Consider the following 25,013-nt stretch of genomic DNA (forward strand, 5'->3'; position numbering starts at 1 on the left):
ATAAAATAAAATAATAATATTTTTCCTTCCTAACTCACAGAGTTAGTGTGAGGATCAGATAAGATAATAATTGTAAAGCCCTGGAACATAGTAGGTGCTGAATAAATGTTTTTACTCTCTTTGCTTTTGCTTTTCCATTTTTCCCTTCTATGGTCCATCCTAGCTTTAACTTTCCATCTTTAATAATTTGTGATTTTTTTTAGACCTAGAAAAGAATTTCTAGATTCAAAGCAATTGTTCCTGAAGGGGAAGGGAATGAAATGGGACTCCTTAGGCCCATGTACACAGCAAAGAGATTTCTGCAGTGGTAGACTAGAGGAAGAAACCTCTGCCTAGAGCTTCTCAGGTCCCAGCAGCCTCCCATAACACCACTGGCTCTGAACAGGCTCATTTAAACATAGCTTCTAATATTCCAGGGAAATTGGGATCATTTTTTATTTTAAAACATTTATTTTTTGGTGAGTAAATTGCTCTGAGGTTTTCAATGCAAGGCAAAAACATTCACCCCCTAGTAATGGGCTGATAAGGCGAGTCCAATGGGCCCTTAGCTCTCCTATTCTGGGAACAATTTTCATAACCAACACCTGCTGAACAATCCCAGGCTGAGGAAACACAGATGGAATCAGTGAATTCTGGAGGGAGTAAAAGTTATTGGGAAGGGGCTGGCAGGATGGATTTAATAATAGAAGAAAATTTAGAAGGAAGTTAATAACCATCAACAACAACATTCAAATAAAAAAGGAAAATAAAAGATAAAACCATGATCATCAAACTGTAACTTAAAAAAAAAGGAAACATTAACTTTAACAAATATAATTTTTTCTGGAATCAAGAAGACCTGAGTTTAACTCCAACTAGTGGGACTATAGGCAAGTATCTTGTTGATTTCTGTCTTAGTTTCCTCATTTTTAATGGGATTAATAATATCATCTATCATGCAGAGCCATTGGGAGGATTGAAGGAAATAATTATTGTAAAGCACTTAGTATGGTGCCTGATAGATCACAAGTGCTATGTGAACATCATCATTATTACTATTATAAATCAGGATGTAGGAATTCCTACTCCCACTGCTCTATAACTTACAACCCTAGAGAGTTGCCCCAGGCAACTCTGTGATTACATAGTCTGTATATATCAGAAGCAAAACTTGAACTCAGATATTCTTGACTTCAAGGTCAATTCTCAGCTATATCATACTACTTCTCATTATAAGTTATAAAAGTTTGTGTCTGTTATTATTTTGAAGCTATAGATATTTCTTCTTTTATATTACTTTTCTATCCTAATATATCCTCCCTCTTCCTTTTGGAGAGTCATCCCTTGTTACAAAGAAAAAAAGATTCTGAAAAACAAATCAAATCCTCAACCAAATCTAACATTATATGTTGTGTTCCACACTCACATTTCTTATTAAGAAAAGAGGGGTGTGTCTTCTCACATAAGTTTCTTCAGTATAATTTCACAGCCTTTAGTTTGGATAGTTATATTGTTCTTTCCATTTTAGTCAATGGGTATACAATCCCTGCTTCTTCTTACTTTACTCTGTATCAGTTCATACAAGTCTTCCCATGCTTCTCATTTCTTTCTTTTTTTCTTTCTTTCTTTCTTTCTTTCTTTCTTTCTTTCTTTCTTTCTTTCTTTCTTTCTTTCTTTCTTTCTTTCTTTCTTTCTTTCTTTCTTTCTTTCAGTTTTTAGCAAGGCACATGGGGTTAAGTAGCTTGCCCAAGGCCACACAGCTAGGTAATGATTAAGTGTCTGAGACTGGATTTGAACTCAGGCAGGTCCTCCTGATTCCAGGACCGGTATCCACTGTGCCACCCAGCTGCCCCTCTATCCACTGTGCCATCCAGCTGCCCCTATCATTTCTTACAGAACAGTAGTCACATACTATTACATTTCATATGCCACAAGAGAGCTCTTTCTTCTCCTATTCTATCCTGTCCTGTCCTGTCCTATCCTATCCTACTACTGCTATTAAAAATATTGTTTTGCTACTTGGATTCACATAAACAACCAATTGATGTTTAATTTATAAATTCAGATCAGCAAACATTTATTAAGTGATGTTCAAGGCACTGAACTGGTAGCTGGGGCTATGAAGATGGCAATTAAACAGATCATTTCCTTCAGAAGTAGAGGGTAATACATGGACTATAGAAGTAAATAACAAAATAATTTCGAAAGGGAGTTGGTACTAAAAATTGGAAGAATCAGAAAAGGCTTGATTTTTGAGGAGGCATCTGAACCATGCACTTAATTTAAAAAGACTAGAAATCTACAAGGCAGAGGGGAGAGGAGAGAACATTTGAGAAATGGAGACCACTTGGGCAAGGGCATACAAGTGGGAGATGAAATGTAAGGTACAGAAAACAGGCAGCAGAACAGAATATACTCAGAGAGTATATGAAATAATATAAAATGAGATTATAAAGCTAAGTGGGAGTCAGACTATGGAAAGCTTTAAATGCCAGGTTGGAGATTTTGTATTTTTATCATAAAGGCAATAGAGAACCATTGATGATGTGATGATGATGGTGAGAGAGACAGAGATAGAGACAGACAAATGATTGGATCTATCTTTGGGGAAAATCTATTTGGAAGCTGTGTGAAGAATGGTTTTGAAAGGGGAGAGATGAGACAAAGATACAAATTAAAAGGATATTTGCCACAATTCAGAAAGAGGTGGCGATGAGCTGAACTCTCATAAAAGCTACACGAGTGGAGAGAAAGAAGAAACATGTCACAGATGATGTGGAAGCAAGACTGACATGCAATTGATTGCATAAGGGAAAGAAAAGAGAGTCAAAGTTGATTCCAAGTTTGTGAAGCTGGAAGGTTGGAAGGATGCCATTGGAAGGATGCCATTGCCAACAACAGGGATGGAAAAGTTTAGGATGAAATATAGAGTCCCACCCAACCACCAAATGAATTTGTCCATATTCTCATGAAGTCTTTGTTAAATCTTAATGAATATTGCTAGATTATAGAAGTAAATTCTAATTTTGTTTTCCTCATCACTTCCACATTTCTCTGTTATTCTTCCTTTTTGCAAATTCTTACTTAGATATAAGAAAGATCTGTGACTTCATGACCATAAAGACCACCAAGAGTTGAATCTCTCTCTCTTCCATGATGAGTAGCTAAATTCTAGTGAGTTGCTGGAGTAAGTAAAGAAAATGACTGAGTACATCAGTAAGTATCAAAGGTGGGATTTGAACCTAGGACTTACTGACTAGAAACCCAATACTTTCTACTACTCTTTAATGCTTCATAACAGATGCTTAAGGGATGGTGTTGATGATAATAGAAGGTAAATTGAGCAATCCAATCAAGCCTTTAGGAAAATACCTATTATGACTCAGTCACTATGCTCATTTGGCCCCCCTTAAATAAATAATTCTTGTTCTGAAAAAAGGTTACTTGGAGTAGAGGAAATGTAATCTATATATATATATCTAGGTGTTAGGTGGCACAGAGAGTTCCTTAAATTTGAAGTTTGGAAGATCTGAATTCCAATCATGTTTCAGACACTGAGTAGCTCCATGAGCCCCGGGCAAGTAATTTCATCACCCTAAACTTCAGTTTTGTCATCTGTAAAATGGGAATAATAGCAACTACCTCTCCAGGTTCTTGTGAGGATCAAATGAGTGTATATACATATATAAAGCACTTTCCAAATCTTGAACTGCTAAAAAAATTCTACCTATTATTATTATTACACCAATAAGTCAGAACCAAATATACATATAGAGATATGTATATCTAAAATAAATACAAGATAATTGTGGGTTAGGAGAGTCTACTAACTAACAGTAGAGGAACTTAGAAATACAAGGGGTAGGAGATGATGAGCTGAGCTTTGAAGGATGCTTCTAAAAGATAGAAGTGTAGGAGAGGACCCCATGCTAAGGCACTGAAGCAGGAGACAGAGGATTATCTAAGAACAAGTAAAGCCACTAGGTGGCGTACTGGGTAGAGGGGGTAGAGTTGGCAGGACCTGAGTTTGAATGAAACTCTATCAATCTCTGTTTCCTCACTAGTAAAATGGACATAATAATAGCACTACTTCCCAGGACCAAACAAGACAATATGTATTCCACAAACCTTAAACTGTTATGTATATGTTAGAAATGATAAAAATGAGGATGATGATGATGGAAGGTCAATTTGACTGAAATGTAGAATGAATAAAGGGGAGCAATAGGTAATGAACCAGGGCCTGGTTGTGAAAGGCTTGAAATACTGCATAAAATAGATTGTGTTTTATTCTAGAAGAGAGCCATATAAATTTCTTGAGGAGGGGAGGATGTGGACAGAACGATATAAATAGATATATTAAACAATTTCTATGGATAAAAAATTAAAACACAATTATCCTACCTTTCATCTGCTGCCCTTCCTAGTTTCAGCTCAGTCTGTTTCCTCATATGGGGCTAATGCTAAAGATGGATCTTGTACTTGATGAGGCAGCTGACCCTTTCACCGAACAGAAATCAATGTATTACTTCATCAGAGGAAGTCTCCTCTGGCTGAAAAAACATCTTAACCTTCAGTGGAGAGTTCTTACACCTTCTGAATATAACATAATGAAAGAGACTTCAGCAGGCAGAAGTTAACTCTCTTGGGAATCACAGTCTATCACAGATAGCTCTTCTCCCTGGGGCTTAGAGCTTCCTCTCAGATGTCTCCTTACAAAGTTGTCTTTTGCAGTAGGGAGAACTGAGGCAAAAAAAAAAACACAAAAAAAATCCCCGACACCTTATGGTGTAATGGAGTCATAAGACCCGTATATAGGCTCCAGCTCATAAATTTATAACTGGAAGAGACCTTAGAGGTCATTGAGTCTAACCTGTGTTTTGATAAGGAAACTCAGGCCAAGTTAAATTACTAACCTAAATCCAAACAGGAACTAAGTAGAAGAACTGGGACTGGAACCCAAGTCCTCTAATCCCTGGGCTTTCTTCCATGCCATGTAGTCTCCCTGGGAAATGTTTGGCAAGCCTCAATTTCCACTTCTGTCAAGAGAGAGGGTTGAATCAGATGACTTCTAAGGTTCTATATCTGGGCTTCCATTGTAACCTTAGGGGTCATCACATTAGGCTCATGTCTGAAGAAGCAGATTTTAAAAGGCATCATATTCCAAAGTAATTCTGTCCTTACAAATATAGTTATGAAACTTCAGAATAGCTTATGACAGGGGCTGAAGAATTAGAAACACAGAAAGGTCATTCTCTCCTGTGGGACTCCCATAGTTGTCCTATATCCTTGAGGCCTGAACATTGACACACAAGAAAACACAGGACAGAGTCAATCATAGGTATTTAGAGGAAATTAGATTAAATCAATCTGATGCAACCTTTAACAGAATAAAAGCATAAGATTAGGGGTGGTTGTCCCCTCCCCCTCTGAAGTAAGGATGACATTAATACTTTATGTCTGTTTTTTCTCAGAATTTCCAACCATCTGAGTAAGAGTTTGATTTGTTTTTAATCTTATACTTCCTGTGTCTCCTAATTTTTAACTCTCACAGTCTTGCTAGATGTCTTTATTCACATTGATATTTCATGTGTTGTGGGACCACTTGGTTACCTTATTTCCTCTCTGGAAATCTCCACAAAACTCACACTTGTAAGAGAAATAATGTCACCCTCTAGTCCTGATCTCACATTAGCTTCCTCTCTCAATAATAATAATGATGATGATAATTATAGTGATGCTAGTGCTTTAAGATTTACAAAGTATTTCACATATTTTATCTCATTTGATCTCACAACAACTCTGAAAGTTAAGTTGTCTTATATTACAGAGGAGGGAACTGGAGTAGGGTAAAATGACTTACTTAGGATCACAAAGCTAGGCAGTAACTGTGGCTGAATTTGAACTCGGGTCTTCCTGATTCCACCCCTCTATGCACTGTGTCACCCAAACTGTGGGAAAAAAATAAACTCCCAAAGTCTTTGAAGTCTGTTTGTTCCCCCAAAAAACTGTTACACCAAAGAAATCCAAGTAGGAAGGAAGAGAAGTCTGTCACATTTGGAGCCTAGATTAAATGGTAATGATGATAATGCTGGTATGAACTAACATTCATATTATTATTTGAGTTTAAAGTTCTTTCATTGATCCATACTGAACTAGCATTCTTTAAGTTTACTAGATTGTTCAAGACAGGGATGGTTCTCTCCTGGTGCCTAACACAGTGCTCTGTAATACAGTGGAAACTTCATAATTGTTTATTAATTGATGAAATTAATGGGTGTTAGGAATGGGACAGCTAAGTATTGAAGTGGATAGTGCCAGGCTTGGAGTCAGGAAGACTCATCTCCCTGAGTTCAAATCTGGCCTCAGACACTGACTAACTGTGTGACCCTGACAAGTCATTTCACCCTGTTTGCCTCTGTTTCCTCATCTGTCAAATGAGCTGGATAAGGAAATGGCAAACTGGTACAGTATCTCTGCCAAGAAAACCCCAAGTGAGGTCATGGAGAATTGGATCTGACTGAAAAAAAAACTGATAAGAATGTCAGAGCTAGGAAAGATCATAAAGACCATCCAATTCAATTTCCTCATTTTGCAAATGAGGAAACTGAGGTCCATAAAGGTTAAGTCTTTGTTATTTCTTCCTCTGGTTGATCTCCAATTCTTCCTTAATTCACCTACTTTGTAGTTCTCAGTCCTTCCACTTCTCCTTCCACTCAGGCTGAACTCCTTCCTCAGTGTCTCCAGATTCTTGACCTGACAGTCCTTTTTCTCCTTCTTGTTCACTTCCCATCATCAATTTCTACTATATTCTCTTCATGGATCCCCCTTTAAAGGCCCTCATTCCTTTTATTCCTACTATCAATTTTATGTAGTTTAGTCATTTCAGTCATTCCTGATTCTTTGGAGTTTTTCTGGTTAAGATGCTTTTTTTCTCCCGCTCACTTTACAGAAGAGGAAACTGAGGCAAACAGAGTAAAGTGATATACCCAGGGTCACACAGCTAGTAAGTGTTTGAGACTGAATTTAAGCTCAATAAGTTCCTGATTCCCAGGCTATTTAACTGTTTCACGAACCTGCCCTTAGACTTTTTGTGTTCTGTATATAAAAAGATAAGGTCACTCTAAGGAAAGTTAGCTGAATTTCATATCAAGAATCTAGATTCAAATCATTCCTTAACTATATTTTCTCTCTTTGACCTTGAGGAAGTGAGTTAACCTCACTTGGACATCAATTTTCCTCCTTTGAAAAACAAAGGGAATGAACCATATTACCTCTAAGGTCCCTTCCCCCAAAGGATCTGTGATAACTTTGAGTGAATGAAATTGGGATGAGATATGTTGCCGTCAGATTGTAGACCGAAAAGACATCAAGTTGACAAGTTTTTTTCCTCCCCCTACTTCCTTTGGGTGAGATGTTCACAAGGAAGAATAATCCAGGGTGTTTTATAATCACTGGTTGTGTCACCTTAGTTCAGAAGCAAAAGAGAGACTGGAAGCAGAGTGTGGCTCTTGCTGAGGGCTGTGAAGCCCATACCAGGGACCATGGAGGGCAATCTGCCCTATGAGGCCTACTAGGGGCAGTCATATTTGAACCCCTGGATGCTCTCTGCCCCACCTCCTTGCCTCCAATGCCATCTGCCTGGAATGTACTCCTTGCTTACCTCCACCTCTTAGAATTCTGAATTTTCCTTTCAGGTTCAGTTCATGTATCATCTCTTACAGGAAAGCTTTCCTAATTGTTAATGCTCCATCTCATCTTCTCAAATTAGCCTGTATGTGCATCCCTTGTTTATATGTTGTATAGTTCCAGGAAAATGTAAACTCCTTGAATGAAGGTTTTTTCTTTGTCTTTGTATCCCCAGTACTTCAAGACTTACAAGTAATAAATGTTTATTAAATGTTTGTTGGATGCTCAGGGGAGACATGATAGCTACCATGAACCATCAGGCATTTGACACTTTCACCTTGGCCTTTGAAGACAGAACTACAACAATGAGTAAAAAGTATAAAAAGACAGATTTAGGCTTAAGGTCTGGAAAAGAAATTTGCAAAGGAATTTTTTTCTATTTTTTTTTAATTTAGAAGTTTAAAGTTTCTGGACCTCAGTTTCCTCACTTATAAAATGAGGGTTGTACTAGATGGCCTCCCTCCAGCTCAAATTCCTAGACTCTGAAACACCAATGGGAAACTTGACTAGTATTGATCAAGCCATTTGAACTTTGGTGAAAGGGCAGTCTGTCCTAGGGACCCACCAAACCAGTGGAAACACACCAGAGAGAACCTCTTTTACAAGGTGAAGGGAAATCTGTCCCCCCAGGGACTCCTCACAGGCAAGAAGTATACAAAACAGATATGAATTCTAATCTACCATCCTCTGTCACCATCTATTTCAGGAGAATGGCAAATATTCCATCCTCTCAGGCTCAGGAATCAACTGCTTCAGTACAGTCATTTATCAAGGAGAGATGGGAATCAAAGAGAACAGGAAGTTTTGAGAAAGCCTTAGATGGGAAGCCACACTGCTTCACTTCAAGGTGGCTAACCTGTCCTTTAAGAACAGTTGTGACCCTGTCCCATCACCACATTCAATATGAAACTATGCTAAGAAAGGAGACAGCGATTCCCTAACTCTTCTGAACAAGATGAACAGTTTTAACTGAAGACAGAGGAAGGGAAGGGTACATTTAGAAGAACCACCCTTGAACTCTGTAGACCGATATGGAAGGAAGATAATGCTGATCCCACCATTAAAAGAGCTTCTTTTATTTATTCCCTGTGTTACCCTGGACCAACCTTTACTCTCCAGATTTCTCCACCATCCTCCAGCTGCCTTATTCTTCTACCTCCATGACTCTGTTCTTCCATTGGTGAACCTAAGGGGCCTCCAGTTTGAGTAAGGGCCCAGAACTGCCACCCCATATTCTCCAGACCTCACTGCCATGCCCCAGTCAGAAAACCTCCTTCTTTGTCCTCTATCACGCTTTCTCCTTTCCCAGAACAAGACTCATTTTCCTGGTCAGTCCTTTTCTATAGACTTTGTCTTTCCCATTAGGATGTAAGCTCCTCAAAGGCAGGCACTTGAATTTGTATCCCCAGAACTTGGAATATAGTAAACCCTTATTTAAAGACATTCCTTACTTGACTTGAGGTAATCACTTAACCTCTTATCTATACATTGAGAAGATTGGATAAGGTGATCTAAGGCCCTTCCATCTGATTTTATGATTCTCAGGGCTCCAGTTTTCCAGGACATTGAATCAGATCAAGGACTCTTAACCTTTCTTATGGTATAGTTCCCCTTGGTAGTCTGGTCAAGCTTGAGGGTCCCTTCTCAGAATGATGTTTCAAAATACCTAAGATTTCTCTTTTTTTTCTCTTTCTTTTCTTTTTTCTTTTTTTAGGTTTTTGCAAGGCAAATGGGGTTAAGTGGCTTTCCCAAGGCCACACAGCTAGGTAATTATTAAGTGTCTGAAACTGGATTTGAACCCAGGTACTCCTGACTCCAAGGTCGGTGTTTTATCCACTACGCCACCTAGCTGCCCCTTAAAATACCTAAGATTTCAAAGGAAACCAATTATATTGAAACACAATTATCAAACTCTTAAAAAAAAAAGATCAAGGACTCCAAGCAAAGTTAGACTAGATTTTCTTTCTTATTCTTTACTACATCTACAGTCTATGAACCCTGTGACTGAATGGGGTAAGTATGTTGGATTGCTTCTCTGAAAGTCAGTATATAATATATACTGATGGCCCTCTTTCCCCAAATTCCTTTGCTACCAGTCAACACAAATGAATAAAATGAATGAATGTAAAAAATGATTTCTTAAGTGGCTATTCTCTGTCAAGTACCATGCTGAACACAAATATAAAAGTGAGCCACTGCCCTCAAGAATCTTATGTTTTAATTAGAAGACACAGTTAGCAAATGTAATTTGAGGCTGGGAAGTCATAGAAGTCACAGAGGTCAGTTAGTAATCATGACCTTTTCATGTTGAGAGTTATTGATCTTATTAATGTACCCAGAGTACCAAGAGGAAAGTGGAAGGTGGAAAGGAGAGAAAGAGGGGAGTGGGCACAATGATGAAAACATGTACAAGTAGGCACAGGTTTTCTGGCAGATGAACCATTGAAAAGTAAAGCCTTGTAAGGTGCCTTACTAGCTTCAGAACAGTGGCCTCTGATCTGGATAAGACAAGAATCAGAGTCTTAGGCCATAAACCTTAACTTCTACCATCTATTCTAGAGCAAAGGTCCTTAACCTTAATTTTATGGTTTCTGTGAACTTGGATAGGGAGAAAATTGTATCTTTGGTGGCACAGAGCTACCGATCTGGAGTCAGGAATACCTGAGTTTAAAACAGACACTTAACTATGTGACCCTGGGCAAGCCACTTAATATTTTTGCCTTAGTTTCCTCATCTGTAAAATGAGCTGAAGGAGATAGAAAATCACTTCAATATCTCTGCCAAGAAAACCTCAAATAGAATCACAAAGAATTATAAACAACTGAAAAAAGGACTGAATTGAAAACTAAAATTTCAGTTCCTTCAGTTATGAGTGTAGGTTACAAACTTTATTCTGAGAAAAGGGGTCCTTTGAATTTGCCAGACTATTAAAGAAGTCCAAATCATAAGAAAGATCAAGATTCTATCATCTAGAAAGTGCTATCAAGCCTGGATTCTAAAACTTCCTACCTTTGTGATCTCAGACTTTAATCATCTCAATTTTCATATTTATAACTGAAAAGATGAATGAACGAGTGGATGAATGAATAAATGAAAAGGAATTTACCATTTGCTATGGCCAAAAAATATGCTCAGCACTAAAGATTTAAAAGCAAGCAAATAAGTAGTTCCTACCTTCCAAAAACTTACATTCTAATAGGGGAAGATAACATCTAAAGAGGAACAGTCAGAGGAGGGTGTGTGGCAGAATAACCATGAAGAGGCATGGTTCCCTGGTTTCTATCCAAATGATAACAAGATTAGAAGACTAAAGATTAGATAGTAATGTTCAATCATTTTTTTCAGTCATGTCTGACTTTCTGTGACCCCATTTGGGATTTTCTTGGCAAAGATATTAGGGTGATATGCTGTTTCCTTTTCATGCTCATTTGGCAGATGAGAAAATGGCATCAAACAGGGTGAAGCTAGTGAGTAAGTGAAGCCAGGAGAGTCTTCCTGACTCAGGATGGAAGGCTCTATCCACTGCTCCACCTAGTTGGTTATTAATAGTAATAGTATTTCTATAGAGCCTTACTGCTTGCAAAACATCTGATAAATATGTCATTTTTATCCTTACAATTACCTTGGGATATAATTGCCCTTATTATCTTCATTTTACAGATGAGAAAGCCCAGGCAAACAAAGGTTAAGTGACTTGTCCAAGATCACACAACTGGTATCTGAGGCTGGATTTAAGCTAAGGTCTTCTAGACTCCAGGCCCCACCTGTGCACCATAGTTTATCTATCAGAGCCCAAATTCCCAGAATTAAGAAGTCAAGTCCCAGGTGTGAGTGGAGAGTAGGGATATGGTTTGAAAATGACCAGAAAGTGGTATTGTGACCTAGTTCTGGGCAAAATCATCTTGCAGAGCCTAATGTACTAGAAACAAAATCTATTTTCTGGTGACGGAGGAGAAAATAAGTATTGTAGCATGGAAATGACTAGGACCCATCAAATGGGAATGATTAAAACTTTCCCTCCCTACTTCATTGGGTAGCTATGAGGATCAAACAATTTCATGCATTAAAATACCATCTAATAAATGAATTACTAGGTTTAGTAGTCAGACACTCAATAAAGACTTTGAAACAAAGTGAAATATTAATAATAATTCACATTTATAGAATACTCTAAGGATTATAGGAGCTTTGAAGTCTATTTTCTTTCCTCTGTTAACATTGTTCTCCCTTTTAGACCTCTCCTTCGTTTTCTGATTGGTCAATGCTTCTTGAAACCTCCCTTTTAAGGAAAGTACCTTAGACCAGTCATGTTTTCCCCTTCATTGCTCTCTGGACTTCACTGATGACACACTGGACTTCTTTCTCCTTTATAATTCAATAGCCTTCTTACCCTGGAAGTTCCATCTTCCTCAGAAGCCAGCTGGAAGATCACTCTACCCTAGCAGTCTTCTGATTGTTCAGGTCCTCCCATAATGTCCAGGTCATTTACTCCTTCATACCTCTCCAGGTTTCACTCCTTTACTGGACTTCTTCCCTGAACTCATCTCACCCCCTTTCAGCTTCATTTTTTTGTATTGTCCTTCCCTGTTAGAATGTAAGCTCCTTGAGCAGGAACTGTCTTTTGCTTCTATTTGTATTTTCATAAGCTAGAGCCAAGGCAGGACATTTGATTGGGTTAGGCCAATTCTGAACACTACCTGGCCAGGGCTTCATCCAGGGGACTAGTTTAGGGGGAGATGGGAGGGAGAGAAGAGGATTCTTTCTTCTGACAGCAATAGTTGCCCCTCTCTTGGCTGCCCAGGTTTTTAATCATCAGCCCTAATGGCCCATCCCAACTTATCCTTCCAGGTCTCACCTCCTCTAGTCCCAGATTCCCTCCTAGAACTGAATTTGCCCCAGGGACAGATATAGCTGCTTATTTCTCCAAGCTTGACCTCCCTGGCCCCACTTTACCCAGAGGAGCAGGTAGATGATTTGTATTTGTAGTTTAGTTCACATCTAATTAGCACACATCCACCTTCTTCAATCTGGGTTTGAAGTGTGCTTCTAATATTCACTAGCTATGTGACCATGGAAAAATCACTTAACCTCTCTGAGCTCATTTTGCTTTTCTGAGAAATGGGGAATCTTACCTTCAGGACTATTCTTGCAAGACTATTGTAAGAATCATATAAGATGCATTGTAAAGTTCTTTTCTAATTATTTACTACTTTTCTAGCTACCAGTACTATACCAGTACTATATTTTTCACTTGAAGATTTGAAGAGCATATTATTTCATTTGATCCCTGTAAGGTTGGTATTCTTATTATCCCTCTTTTATAAATGAGGTACCAACTAAGGCAGAGAGACAGACAGACAGAGAGAGAGGATAGATTGACAGATAGGTAAGTAGTTAGATTTAGATAGATGTATGGATAGATAGATAAAAGAAAGGTAAACAGAGGGACAATTAGGTGATGCAATGCATAGAGCATCAGCCCTGGAGTCTGGAGGACCTGAGTTCAAATTTGATCTCAGACACTTAATAATTACTTACTATATGCCCTTGGGCAAGTCACTAAACACCATTGCCTTGTCAAAAAAAAAAGGTAGACAGAGATAGGTAAATAGATGATAAGTAGACAGAAATAGATATAAAAATAGGTATGTAGATCTTTAAAAATAATAATACTTTGGGTCCTTCATTTTTGAAGAAGACCATGACATCAAAAAAATGCTGTCATGACAAGCATGGAATTCAGTGAAGGGTACTGTGCTAATTCACCAGCCTCACTTTCTCCTCCAGAGCCATCTGTCTTCAGTAGCCAGATATGAATCAGGAAGATTGGAGATACCCCTTAAAGTGAGGCAATCTGGGTTAAGTGACTTGCCCAAGATTACACAGCTAGTAAATATCTGAGGTCAGTTTTGAACTCTGGTCCTCCTGACTTCAGAGTCAGTACTCTACCCACTGATCCATCTAAGTGCCCTAGGTAGGTAAATAATAGATATAGATAGATAGGTAAGAAAGATAGATAGGAAACAAAGGAAACAAAAAAAGAAAGAAGAAAAGAAAGGAAAGAAAGAAAGAGGAAGGAAGAAAAGAAAGAAGAGAGGAAGGGGAAAAAGAGTGAGGAAAAAAAAGGAAGGAAGAATTTATTAAGCTCTTGTTACACACCATGCTAATTCATGAAAATATAAATACAAACAAAAAAGAGAATTGGTTCCCCCCTCAAGGAACTTATTCTTTAATGGGGGGAAGACAACACTTAAAGGGGAATTAGAATGAAGGGGTGGCTAAAGAGAGAGGAAAGGTATCCTCTCAAGGGACAAAGTGGAAAAGTCCAGAAAATCAGAGGGCTGGAGGCAAGATTAAGAGGCCGGGGTAAGCATGAGAGTCCAGATTTGAATTTAGATCTCCAGATTTCAAATCCTGCCCACTCTCAAGTATTCCATACTGCCTTCTAAAGATATAGACCATGCTTTAGGACCATACTTTGCAGACCTTTAGGCAATAGGTGTCAATGATTATTACTACTGTATCATTGGGACAGGACTTTGAGGTCCAATAGAAAGTGATGTGTTTTTGCCCTTCTGAGGAGGCAGGGTTGCCTCTCTGGAGACCTCAGCTAACCTTTCAGCAGATACACCTCTTATCCCTACCACACCAGCTAGGTTCCCACTTCTCTGTCTGTTTTTCAAATCACCTTTGAAGAGATGGGCTGAGTGACAGAAGTTTAATCCAGGAGGCTACTCTCATGTCTCTGCCAGGGCTGGGTGCCAGACACTTTGCCCAGGACATGTTCCAGAGAGCAGGAGGAGAGATCTGTGCTCATCCCCAGGAGTGAAGCGTCCAGGAGATTTACACTTTATCCAGGAGTCTGACTAGGAGCAGCTAGACCGTGACCGCCAAAGCCCTGAGTTCTGATCTGATTTCATTCATTCTCTAGACTTTTGTCCTGAGTTTAATCCCTGAATCTTTCAAAAATGAAAACTTTGCTCTCTGCTTGTGATGAAATAGAGTAGGAGAATGAGCACTGGAGCTGGAGGCAGAGGGCCTGGATTCATATCCTGGTGATATGGGGAAATCATTTTACCTTCACTTCTTTTTTTTCTCTTTAAAATCTCAGTACTGGACCCTCCCACCTCTAAATCCTATAATCCTATAGAATAATCAAACCATAGCTTTTAAAGAAAAGAGGGACCCTATGGGTCACTTAGTCCCATTTTATAAATGAATAAACTGAGGTCCAGTGGGATAAAGTCACTTTCCCATGGTCACCCAGCAAGAGAACGTGAGATGTGGGATTCAAGCCAAGGTTTTCCCAGAAGTCAGTGTTCATTCCACTACACCATTAGTAGCTAGTTCATTTTACAGATGAAGTTATTTGGATCTTGAGAGGGGAGGGGTGGAGGAGCAACATGATACAAGGAATGGAACATGGGGGTTTGGATTTGGAAGATCTAGGTCCAGAGCTGATTTTCACCATTTATTTTCTACATAGTCTTGAACAAGTCTCTTAGTCTGGAACCTCAATTACTTTATCTAGAAACTGCCATATTTGGAATATGGACTAGGGCAACTTCTCCAACCTCTTCCATTTCTAAAGCTACAATCTTATGATGTGACCAACAGGTAAAATCAGGATTTGACCTCAGCTCATATGCTGCTGAATTCAGGTCTCTATCCTCTTTCCCAGACTGACTCAGATATCTACCACTCTGTACCTTTGTCCCAGAGGCCCTTACCTCCCTTACTGGGTTTCTTGTGAGCTGGATTGTAGCAATAGATGAAATGTGAGATCCATTTTTTGGAAAGAGCCAATTTGTCCTGAGGCACACCTCAGTCTCTGGCACTAAGACTGATGCTATAAACAAAAGTCAGCTTGTGAAGGCAGCAGGCCAGAGTAGGCTCACAGGCCTTTGATTAGCTGGCTTTATTTTTAAACTAATATGAATAGGTAGTTAAGTGGTGCACTGGGAGAAAGAGCAGGAGGAGCTGAGTTCAAATCCAACTCCAGATGTTAGCTGTGTGTGACCCTGGGTAAGTCAATGACTAGTCAGCAAACATTTATTAACCACCTACTTTTAGCACTGGACTCTAGCTCCATGCCTAATGGGAGAAATATGCAAACAACTACATATATACAAGCTTCATCAGGATAAATGGGAGAGAATCAACAAGCAAAAAAACACTAGACTCTTTCAGCCTTAGTTTCCTCATCTATAAAATAGGGGTAATGATAGCAACTACCTCAGAGGGCTGTTGTAAGGATCAAATAGGATATTATTTCTAATTATTTAAAACTCTATAGAGATGCTAGCTATTATCACTGTTTAGAGATAATAAGATTTAAGATGACTTTTCCTGCCTAAACTTTTTTTCCCCTGTAGGGCAATGGGATTAAGTAATTTTCCCAAGGTCATACAGGGGCAATGGGATTAATTAATTTTCCCAAGGTCATACAGCTAGAAGTATCAAGTGTCTGAAGCAGGATTAGAATTCAGGTCCTCCTGACTTCAGGGTTGGTGCTCTACTCACTGCTTTGCCTAGTTGCCCCTTGCCTAATTTTTAATAGAAAAATGATACAAATTTAGGAAAACAATTGTTTCCCTTTTTAAAATCTTTTAATTTTTTTCCAATTACATGAAAAGATAATTTTCTAACTTGATTTTTGGTAAAATTTTGAGTTCCATATTTTTCTTCCTCCCTCTTTTCCCTCCCCCCCTCCCCATGATTCTGAGTAATCTGATATAGATTGTATATGTACAATTATGTTTAACACACAGAGATAGAAGAGGTAAAACACATTGTAAATAGTCACATTTAAGTGGGGTTCTTCATTTAATATAAAATGAAGCAGTACTAGCTCAAAGGTACTCAAGTAAGATTCAAATACTGATTTCAGATCAATGGTCTTTCCATTACCACACACTGCCTTTCTTTGGGGAAATACTCTGGTCAATCAGATTGGCAAAAATAACTAAAAAGTACAAAATTCAATGTTGGTGGGACTGCCAGAAAAAAGGTACAACTGTGTGTGACATTTTGAAACTGCTTGAGTAGCAACTTTGGACCTCCAAAGATTTAGATTTAGGTCTAAATTCTACCATTGGTCATTTTTGTGATCTTAGATAAGACCCTTCTCTCTGGATAAAAATTTCCTCAATGATAAAACAAAGAGGTTGAACTAAATGTCCCCTAAGGTCCCTGCTGATTCTAGCATTCAGTGTTCTAAGGTTTCACCTCTAAAATCCTACAACATTCTATCTCCCATCTCCTTGTCTTTTCACTGACTATTCCCCCTTGCCTGGAATCTCCTTTTTCACTTGAGTCTCCTAGGCTTCCTTCAAGACTCAGCTGAAATCTTACCTTCTGTAGGGAACCTTTCCTCCTCTCTCCTAGCTGCTAGTGCTTTCCTCTTGATGATCACCTCTTATCTGGTCTCTATATATCTTTTATGTACATAGTTCTTTCCATATTGTTTCCATGGCAGCTCTTTCAGTGCAGATTCTGTTTTCTCTGTTTTTGTCTTTCTTAGTATCTCCAGGACCTAGCCTGTACATGTATATGTTTTTGTGGTTCAGTCTTTTCCATTGTATCCAACCCATTGTGATTCTATTTGGGGTTTTCATGGCAGCGATATTGGAGTAGTTTGCCATTTCCTTTTCCAGCTCATTTTGCAGAGGAGCAAATTGAGGCAAATAGGGTGAAATGACTTGCCCAAGAACATAACTAGTAAGTGTCTGAGGTCAGATTTGAACTCAACAAGATGACTCTTCCTAATTCCAGGTTCAACACTCTATCCACTTTGCCACTGAAAATTATTGTTGAGACATGTCTGACTCTGCAGGACTCCATTTTGGGTTTTCTTAGCAAAAATGAAGAGTGATTTACCATTTCCTTCTCCAGTTCATTTTACAGATGAGGAAACCTGAAGTGATTCATCCAAGGTCACACAACTGATGCATGTCTGAGGCCATGTTTGAACTCTGGAAGATGAAACTTCCTGACTCTAGGCCCAGCCCTCTATAGTATAATATGTAGTATATAGGAACATAGTAAGTGTTTTTTTAATTGTTCTTAATAAATAATTGTACTTAACTTGTGGATTTGAAGAAAGATGATAGCTTTAGAAAGGGTGTTAGTTTCAAGACACTCAAAATAGGCAGCATACTCATCTTTTCTCTTCTGAAAACAGATTAAAATTGGGGAGGGATATAGTAAAGAAGAGGTAGGAATTTTTATTCCCATTTTTCTGGTTAAGAAATTGATATTCTGGGCAGCTATGTGGTACAGTGGATAGAGTACCAGCCCTAGATTCAGGAGTTCCTGAGTTCAAATCCGGTCTCAGACACTTAATAATGACCTAGCCATGTGGCCTTGGGCAAGCCACTTAACCCCATTGCCTTGCAAAAAAAACTAAAAAAAAAAAGAAATTGATACTCCTCAAGATGTTTTTGGATAGTTCTTTGTATATCCCTTACCACACACACACACACACACACACACACACACACACACACACACGGACATACATAAATTGTTCAAAAATTTCTAGTGGCCTGAGAAAAACTTTAGTCCCTTTAAGGAAAAAAAAGTCTACCTCCCAAGTTGGAGATTATATGAAGCAGTTATAGCAAAGCTTCCTGATATGAAGCTTGAGCTTTGATTAAGGAAATGACTCAGGGGAATATAATTGCTGTCTCCAAGCACTGGAAAGGCCATTATGTGGAAGAATGATTAGCTTTGTTCCACTTCGCCCCAAAAGACAGGATGGGGTGCCGCACTGGGTAGAAGTTGCCCAAAGATAGACTTAGGCTGGATGCCAAAAAGCACCTCCTAATCATTCAAGTTGTTCCTCAGTGGAGTGGGCTGCTTGGAGAAGTGGTGGCTTTGCTAGGCTGAACAGTCACTTGTTCGTGGATTTGGGAAGACAGCATTCTTATTAAATCATGGGGTTGATGAATCAGCTTCTAGGTTCCTTCCTGCCCTGAGATTCTGTGAATTGTGTGAAGAATTGCATGCCTACTATCTAGGAAGGAAAAAAAAAGTCATTCTCTCTGTTTCTCATTCTTTCATTAATTCATTAGTCATAACCAACACATAGCACCATGCCTAGCATAATAGGCACTTAATAAATGCTTAGTGTTTGTTGACTTGACCTAGATGGCACAGTGGATAGAGAGCACTGACCTTGGAGTCAGGAGGACAGGAGTTTGAATCTGGCTTCAGGCGCTTGACTCAAATCCAGTCTCAGACATTTAATAATTACCTAGCTGTGTAATCTTGGGCAAGTCACTTTACCCTGATTGCCTCCAATTCAGGACCATCTCCAGTCCTAATCCATATCTATCTACTGGACCCAAATGGCTCTGGAGAAGAAAGTGAGGCTGATGATTTAGTATAGCATCCTCCTCACTCAAATCCAATGCATGTGCTTGTCATGGCATCACCTCCCTTATGTCATGGTCTTTTTCAAAAACAAAGGACAAATATCTTCATTATTACTGTTTAGATCTTGGCTTTTAAAAATCTCTTTTGATCCTTCCTTCTCTCATCCTTCTTGTCTTCCTGAGGCTGAGCTGTGGCAAGTCAGAATGTCTGGGTTTGACTGCATAGAACCCTACCTACCTTTCAGTGATGCCATAGGAAAATATTTTCATCAGCCATCTCATGGCTCCTTTTGCATCTATGGCTTATATTGAAGTGGAAAAAGCATCCTATTTGGGGTTAAATCTCACCTCAGGTACCCACCAGCTCTGGGTCCTGAAACAAATAATTTGACTTGAGTCTAAGTAATCCATTGGTGAAATAGGGATGGTGGCAATTCCCACCATCTCCTAAGGTTGTTGTGAGGTTCAAAGGAGAAGACAGATGTGATGCTTTGCAAACATAAATGCTCTCTTTAAATACCTGTTGCTATTATTCTTACAACTGCTTTTTTTAGCCTCAGTTTCTTTATTGGTAAAATGGAGATAATTATGACTCCTCCTACCTTACTGGTTTTTTGTTAAGACCAAGTGAGATGATATGTAAAATTCCTTGAAAATTTTAAAGCCCTGTATAAATAGATGCTAATTTTTTTATCTGAGTTACATGGTGTAAGTCACTTATTTTCTGTAGGCCCAATTTTGCTCTAGGGTTTTAGGTCTATCATTGAAAGGAATCTCAGAATTATTTTATAGATGAGGAACTGATGCTCAGAGAGGTTAGTTGACTTACCCAGAGTACTCAAGTAAACTGCTTAGTCATTTTTTCAGTCCTGTTTGTTCTTCATGACTCCATTTAGGGTTTCCTTGGGAGCGATACTGGAGTAGTTTGCTATTTCCTTTTCCAGTTCATTTTACAGGTGAGGAAACTGAGGCAAGTAGGGCTAATTTGCTGGAGGGTCATACAATTAGTAAACAGTGATGACCAGATTTGAACTCAGGAAGATGAATCTTCGTGACTCCAGATGTGGCTCTGTACCACTTAGCTGTCCAAAATTAGGAAACAAAAACTACTATTTGCATATAGCAGTTTAGGATTTTCAACAGTGGAATAGAGAACTGAGAACAGACCTCCAAAGCAGAAGACTGGATTTCCAACCTGCTTCTGATTTGTATTGGCTCAGTGTTCCAGATAGCTCTCAAAGACCATATCATGGAAATTTTGCCAATTCACATTGATAGAGAGAGTTTTCAGGACCACTGTCTTTAATACCAAATGTTGTCTATGTCTTTTTAAAAGATTTGCAAGGTGCTTTACACATGTTATCTATTTTGTTCCTCACAAAACTCTATATTTGGTATTATAGGTTTAATTATTCCCATTTTATTTTTGAGAAAACCGTAGGAGAGGATGAGCAATTTGCCTAAGGTCTTATGAGTTGTAAATAGAAAAGTACTGTTTTTACCAAATAATCTCTCAAGTCCTTTTGAGCTCTAAATTCTATTTGAATAACCAGTGGGTTCTAAACTCTCTTCTTTCTTTTTTTTTTAACCTGCTTAGGTCTCAATGAAATTCAGTGCTCTCTGCCCATAGAAAATAGAAGAATATTCCTGCATGAGCTATCTGAAGCCAGTTTTAGTGAATGTAAGTTCAGTCTCTCCCTGACAGACCTCTTCATCATCATCTTCTCAGGTGTGGCGGTGTCCATTGCTGCCATCATCTCCAGCTTCTTCCTGGCCACTGTGGTCCAGTGTTTCCAGAGGTGTGCACCCAACAAAGATACAGAGGATGAAGATGAAGAAGAGGATGAATGACCTGGGAACCTGTCATCCTGTGTGTCTAAGGAGCCAAGTCAGGAGCCCATCCCAGAGAAAAGAAGGGGAAATGGTGGCTACTTGAAAGTGTTGTCTGCCATTAGTACAAGGTCAACAAGATCGTTCTGCCTTCTCTACTCCCTGAGGTCTCAGACCCTGTTGGCATAACTGGGGGCCTTTGCCTTAGAACTCAGCAGAAGGAGCATCTAGATGATGCAGTGGATAGAACACCAGCCCTGGAGTCAGGAGGACCTGAGTTCAAATACAACCTCAGACACTTAGACACTTAGACACCTAGCTGTGTGATCTTGGGCAAGTCACTTAACCCCATTGCCTTGCAAAAACCAAAAGTAAAAAAAAGTCAGCAGAAAGAGTGGGTCCAAGGAAATACTAAGGGGACCATCCCACCATTGTCTAACCTCGGAAAGAAGCCGTACTTTTGAGTGGGTCTACAAGAAGAGCAAAGGTTAAAACAAAAATGAGGAGGCACAAGCAGGACATTGGAGGTCTCTTAACCTTTGACTCAAAGGATGTCATTCATTTGTCACTGACCTAGTTGGGTCATCAGTCATGGTGGATGGGGTAGGCCCAATATATCTTCAGCTCCCAAGTGCCAGATTGGGGTTCAGTCTTAGAGCCAGACTGGACAAGAGAACTGTGACTTGGAGTCATGAAGACCTAGGTTTAAATCCTGCCTCAGACTTTTACTAACCACATGACCCAAAACAAACCAATGAACCTCCCCGAGCCTCAATTTCTTCATCTGTAAAACGGGAATGAACATTTAAATTTTGTCATTTCCTCCCCCCACCCCCAAAGAATATCTTGCTCAAAAATGCACAGGTTGTTGGGATGGTCAGATGAATCACATGTGTCAAGTGCTTTTCAAACTCTGAGGCACTTTTATAAATGTGTGATATTATTGTTCCAATGCTGAACAGCAGAGAGCTTGCTTCAGAAGCTAGATCTAGGTGCTAGTTTTGCCTCTGCTTCCTACTGACAAGGGGCCCCAGGCAAGACTATAAGTCTGGGATCAGGTGGTGATCTAAACTGGAAGAGGAAGTTATTTCCCAGGAGCTCACCATAGTACTGAAATCACAAGCCAGATTCCCCTCAAAGAGATTATGATAGTTATAGTTCTCATTGGAGGCAAGGAGCAAACACATTTTTAAAAAAATCATAAACCACAAGAGCCAGTTAATGACTTCAGTCAATGGGTTAGATTCTGGAATTTAGCATTTTGAAGGGAGAACAAATGAGCACTGATCACAAACAGGTAAAAGAGCTAAGTACAAGCTAATAGCTTGGCATTGGGAAGAGATGGTACAAGTGGGGATTGGACGAAGTCAATGAAACTCTTTTCTCATCTATAAAATCAGTTTGTAGGACCTAGGAAATTCAAGGTGATTTAAATTGTGTCATTTCCCCCAGAAGAATGCTCCCCCTCTGAAATGCAATCAGTCAGACAAGCATTTATTAAGTGCCTATTATGTACAATTCAAAGGTAAAAGACAGTTCCTGCTCTCAAGGAACCCCCTGTCTAGTGGGAGAAGCAGCATGCAAACAAGAATGCATAAACAGCGTCTATAAAGTGGTGATATCACAAAGGGAGTGTCATGAGCATTTAGGGGGATTGGTAAAGACATTTTTGTGGGAGGTAAGATTTCAGCTGGGATAGCCAGGAAGCCAGGAAGCAGAAGAAGGATGGGGGGAGCATTCCAGCCTAGGGGAAGCCAGTGCAAATGCAAAATCCAGAGATGGAGTGTCTTCTGAGAAGAACAGTTAAAAGGCCAGTGACCTCAGATCAAAGGGGAATAAGGTATATTAAGACTAAGAAAAGTAGGAGGGATCCAGGTAATGAATGGTCGTAAATGCCACACAGTCATTTTCCTGCATTGTGTTCATTTTCAAGGTCAACCATTATACTTGACCATTTTCCTCTTTGCTTCACAAAATTTCTTGGAGATTTAGATTCTTTTTAAAATATATATATATATATATTTATTTTCCCAACTATATGTAGCACTAGTTTTCAACAATCCTTTTTTTTACATTTTTCCCTCCCTCCCCTCTTGCTTCCAGAAAGCAATGTAATATAGGCTTTACATCTATAACCATGCTAAACATATTCATGTTGTGTAAGCATAATAACATCCAAACAAAAGAAAAATGACATAATTCTTAAGACAACTTTTCAAAAATTTAAAGATAGTAAACTTTGGTCTGAATTTAAACTCCACAATTCCTTCTCTGAATATGGATGGTATTCTCCATCACAAGACTTTTAGTATTGTCTTTGATTCAATAATCTGCTAAACTGATCAGGTCCATCATAGTTGATCATCACCCCCATTACTATTAGTGTGTATAATGTCCTTCGGCATCAATTTGTTCAAGTCTTTTCATGCTAGTCCCCCCCCCCCATGATTTCTTATAGAATAATAGTGTTCCATAACATTCATATGCCACATTTTGTTCAGTCCTTCCCCAACTGATGGATATCCCTTCAATTTTCAGTTTTTTGCCATTACAAAAAAGAGCTGCTATAAATATTTTTTTTACATATGGGTTTTTTACCCTTTTTTGTGATCTCTGGGATACAGACCTAGTAATAATAATATGGCTGGATCAAAGGGAATGCATAGTTTTATTGCCCTTTGGTCAAAATATCAATTTAGCTCTTAAAAATCCAATTCTAACACCCTTAGGTTCCACAAAATCTCATGTCCTTATGTGGTTCAAGACTGGAACCTTCTCCAAAAACCATCTCAGCCATACCTGTTGGAAAGAATGGAAGTTTCTTTGGAGAAGTAGAGACCATAGTGGTATTTTCTTATTCATGAGATGTATTTTCCATCTTTCAAAGAGGTTTAATTTTTCCATGGTTTGTTGAGGAAAAATTATTTCAATGAAGTTATTTTGTTACAAGGGATAAGTATAGGAACAGTCACTAAGACCTTGATGGATTATTTTTTGTTTATTTTATTTTTGTTTATTTTATTTTTTGTTTATTTTAAATGTTTTATTAATGCCTTTTATCTTGACATCACAGTCATTTCCAACCTTTCCCCCTTCTAGGTGTAACTCTTTCCTGTGACAAAAAAATCGATTAAGCAAAAATGTTCTAATGCAAACATATAATATTATAGATAGAAAGGACCATGATCACCTCGGATCCAACATTCTGGAATTAAGGCTCATTGAGTCAGAATGAGTTGTCTCAATTCACATAGCTTATGAGTAGTAACAGAATTTGGACTTAATTGGGGAGGTGAGACCAAGCATCAGTTCATTAGAAATAGATCTGGGTGTCTGAGTGGACTTCAAGCTCAGTATGTTTCAACAATGTGATTTGGTAGCTGAGAAGCTGAATGTAATCTCAAAGAGTTTCCCAATTGTGAGGATCAGTTAAGGGGGGGGAATGTGCATAAACACTTTGAGATCCATTAAAGGTCTATATAGATGTCAGTTATTATCAATATCGCCTCCTCCCATGATAATCTCTAGATGACTTACTAGTTCATCTTCAAGATTGGATGTAGCTGAAAAATGCATCACCTTCTTACCAGCATGGATGTGAGCCTCTCAAACTTTGCAAGGGCTGGCTCTGGAATAGCAGATGTGGAATCCCATCATGGGACTACCTGGCACCATTGGCATCACTGGCTAGTGATATATTGAATGAAGATCAGCTATTTCTAAAACTCTCACTGGGCAGTTTTGAAAGAAACATTTATTTTTGCTTTTAATTGTAATGTAATTATTTTAAATGTTCATATACAATTAAAGATCATATTTTTATTCCCATTCATGAAGTCCTACCAACAAAGTGTGGCAAAAGTCTACTGAGAGGTAGTGTATGTTGAATTGGTAAAAGGATTAACAATGGAATGAGAAAGATCTAGGGTTATTTCTCTTCCTTTAGACATCTGGCTCTGTGACCTTGGGTAAGTCACTTAGCTTTTCAATTTATCTAATCAATGCCATAAGATTATTCAATGCAAAAAAAGATGCATTGGTAGAGAGAATTTCTTCCTAGGGAATAAATGTTATGAACCACAGATCTGATCCAAAAGGAAAAAAAAAGAGGTCGGGGCTCAAATAATTCTGGTCCAT

General features: G+C 38.7%; 1 protein-coding gene across 1 annotated transcript in view; it reads left to right on the forward strand.

Annotated features, from left to right (window-relative positions):
- Window positions 1–24,698, forward strand: part of LRRC38 (leucine rich repeat containing 38) — a 48,257-nt gene extending 23,559 nt beyond the window's left edge. The window contains exon 2 of the mRNA XM_074192035.1: window positions 20,644–24,698. Within this exon, the coding sequence (XP_074048136.1) occupies window positions 20,644–20,897 (254 nt within the window). The 3' untranslated portion in view covers window positions 20,898–24,698. The remainder of the gene's footprint in view (window positions 1–20,643) is intronic.
- Window positions 24,699–25,013: the final 315 nt, after the last annotated feature.

This window comes from Macrotis lagotis, chromosome 1, assembly GCF_037893015.1.
Source record: "Macrotis lagotis isolate mMagLag1 chromosome 1, bilby.v1.9.chrom.fasta, whole genome shotgun sequence".
Lineage (NCBI taxonomy): Eukaryota > Metazoa > Chordata > Mammalia > Peramelemorphia > Peramelidae > Macrotis > Macrotis lagotis.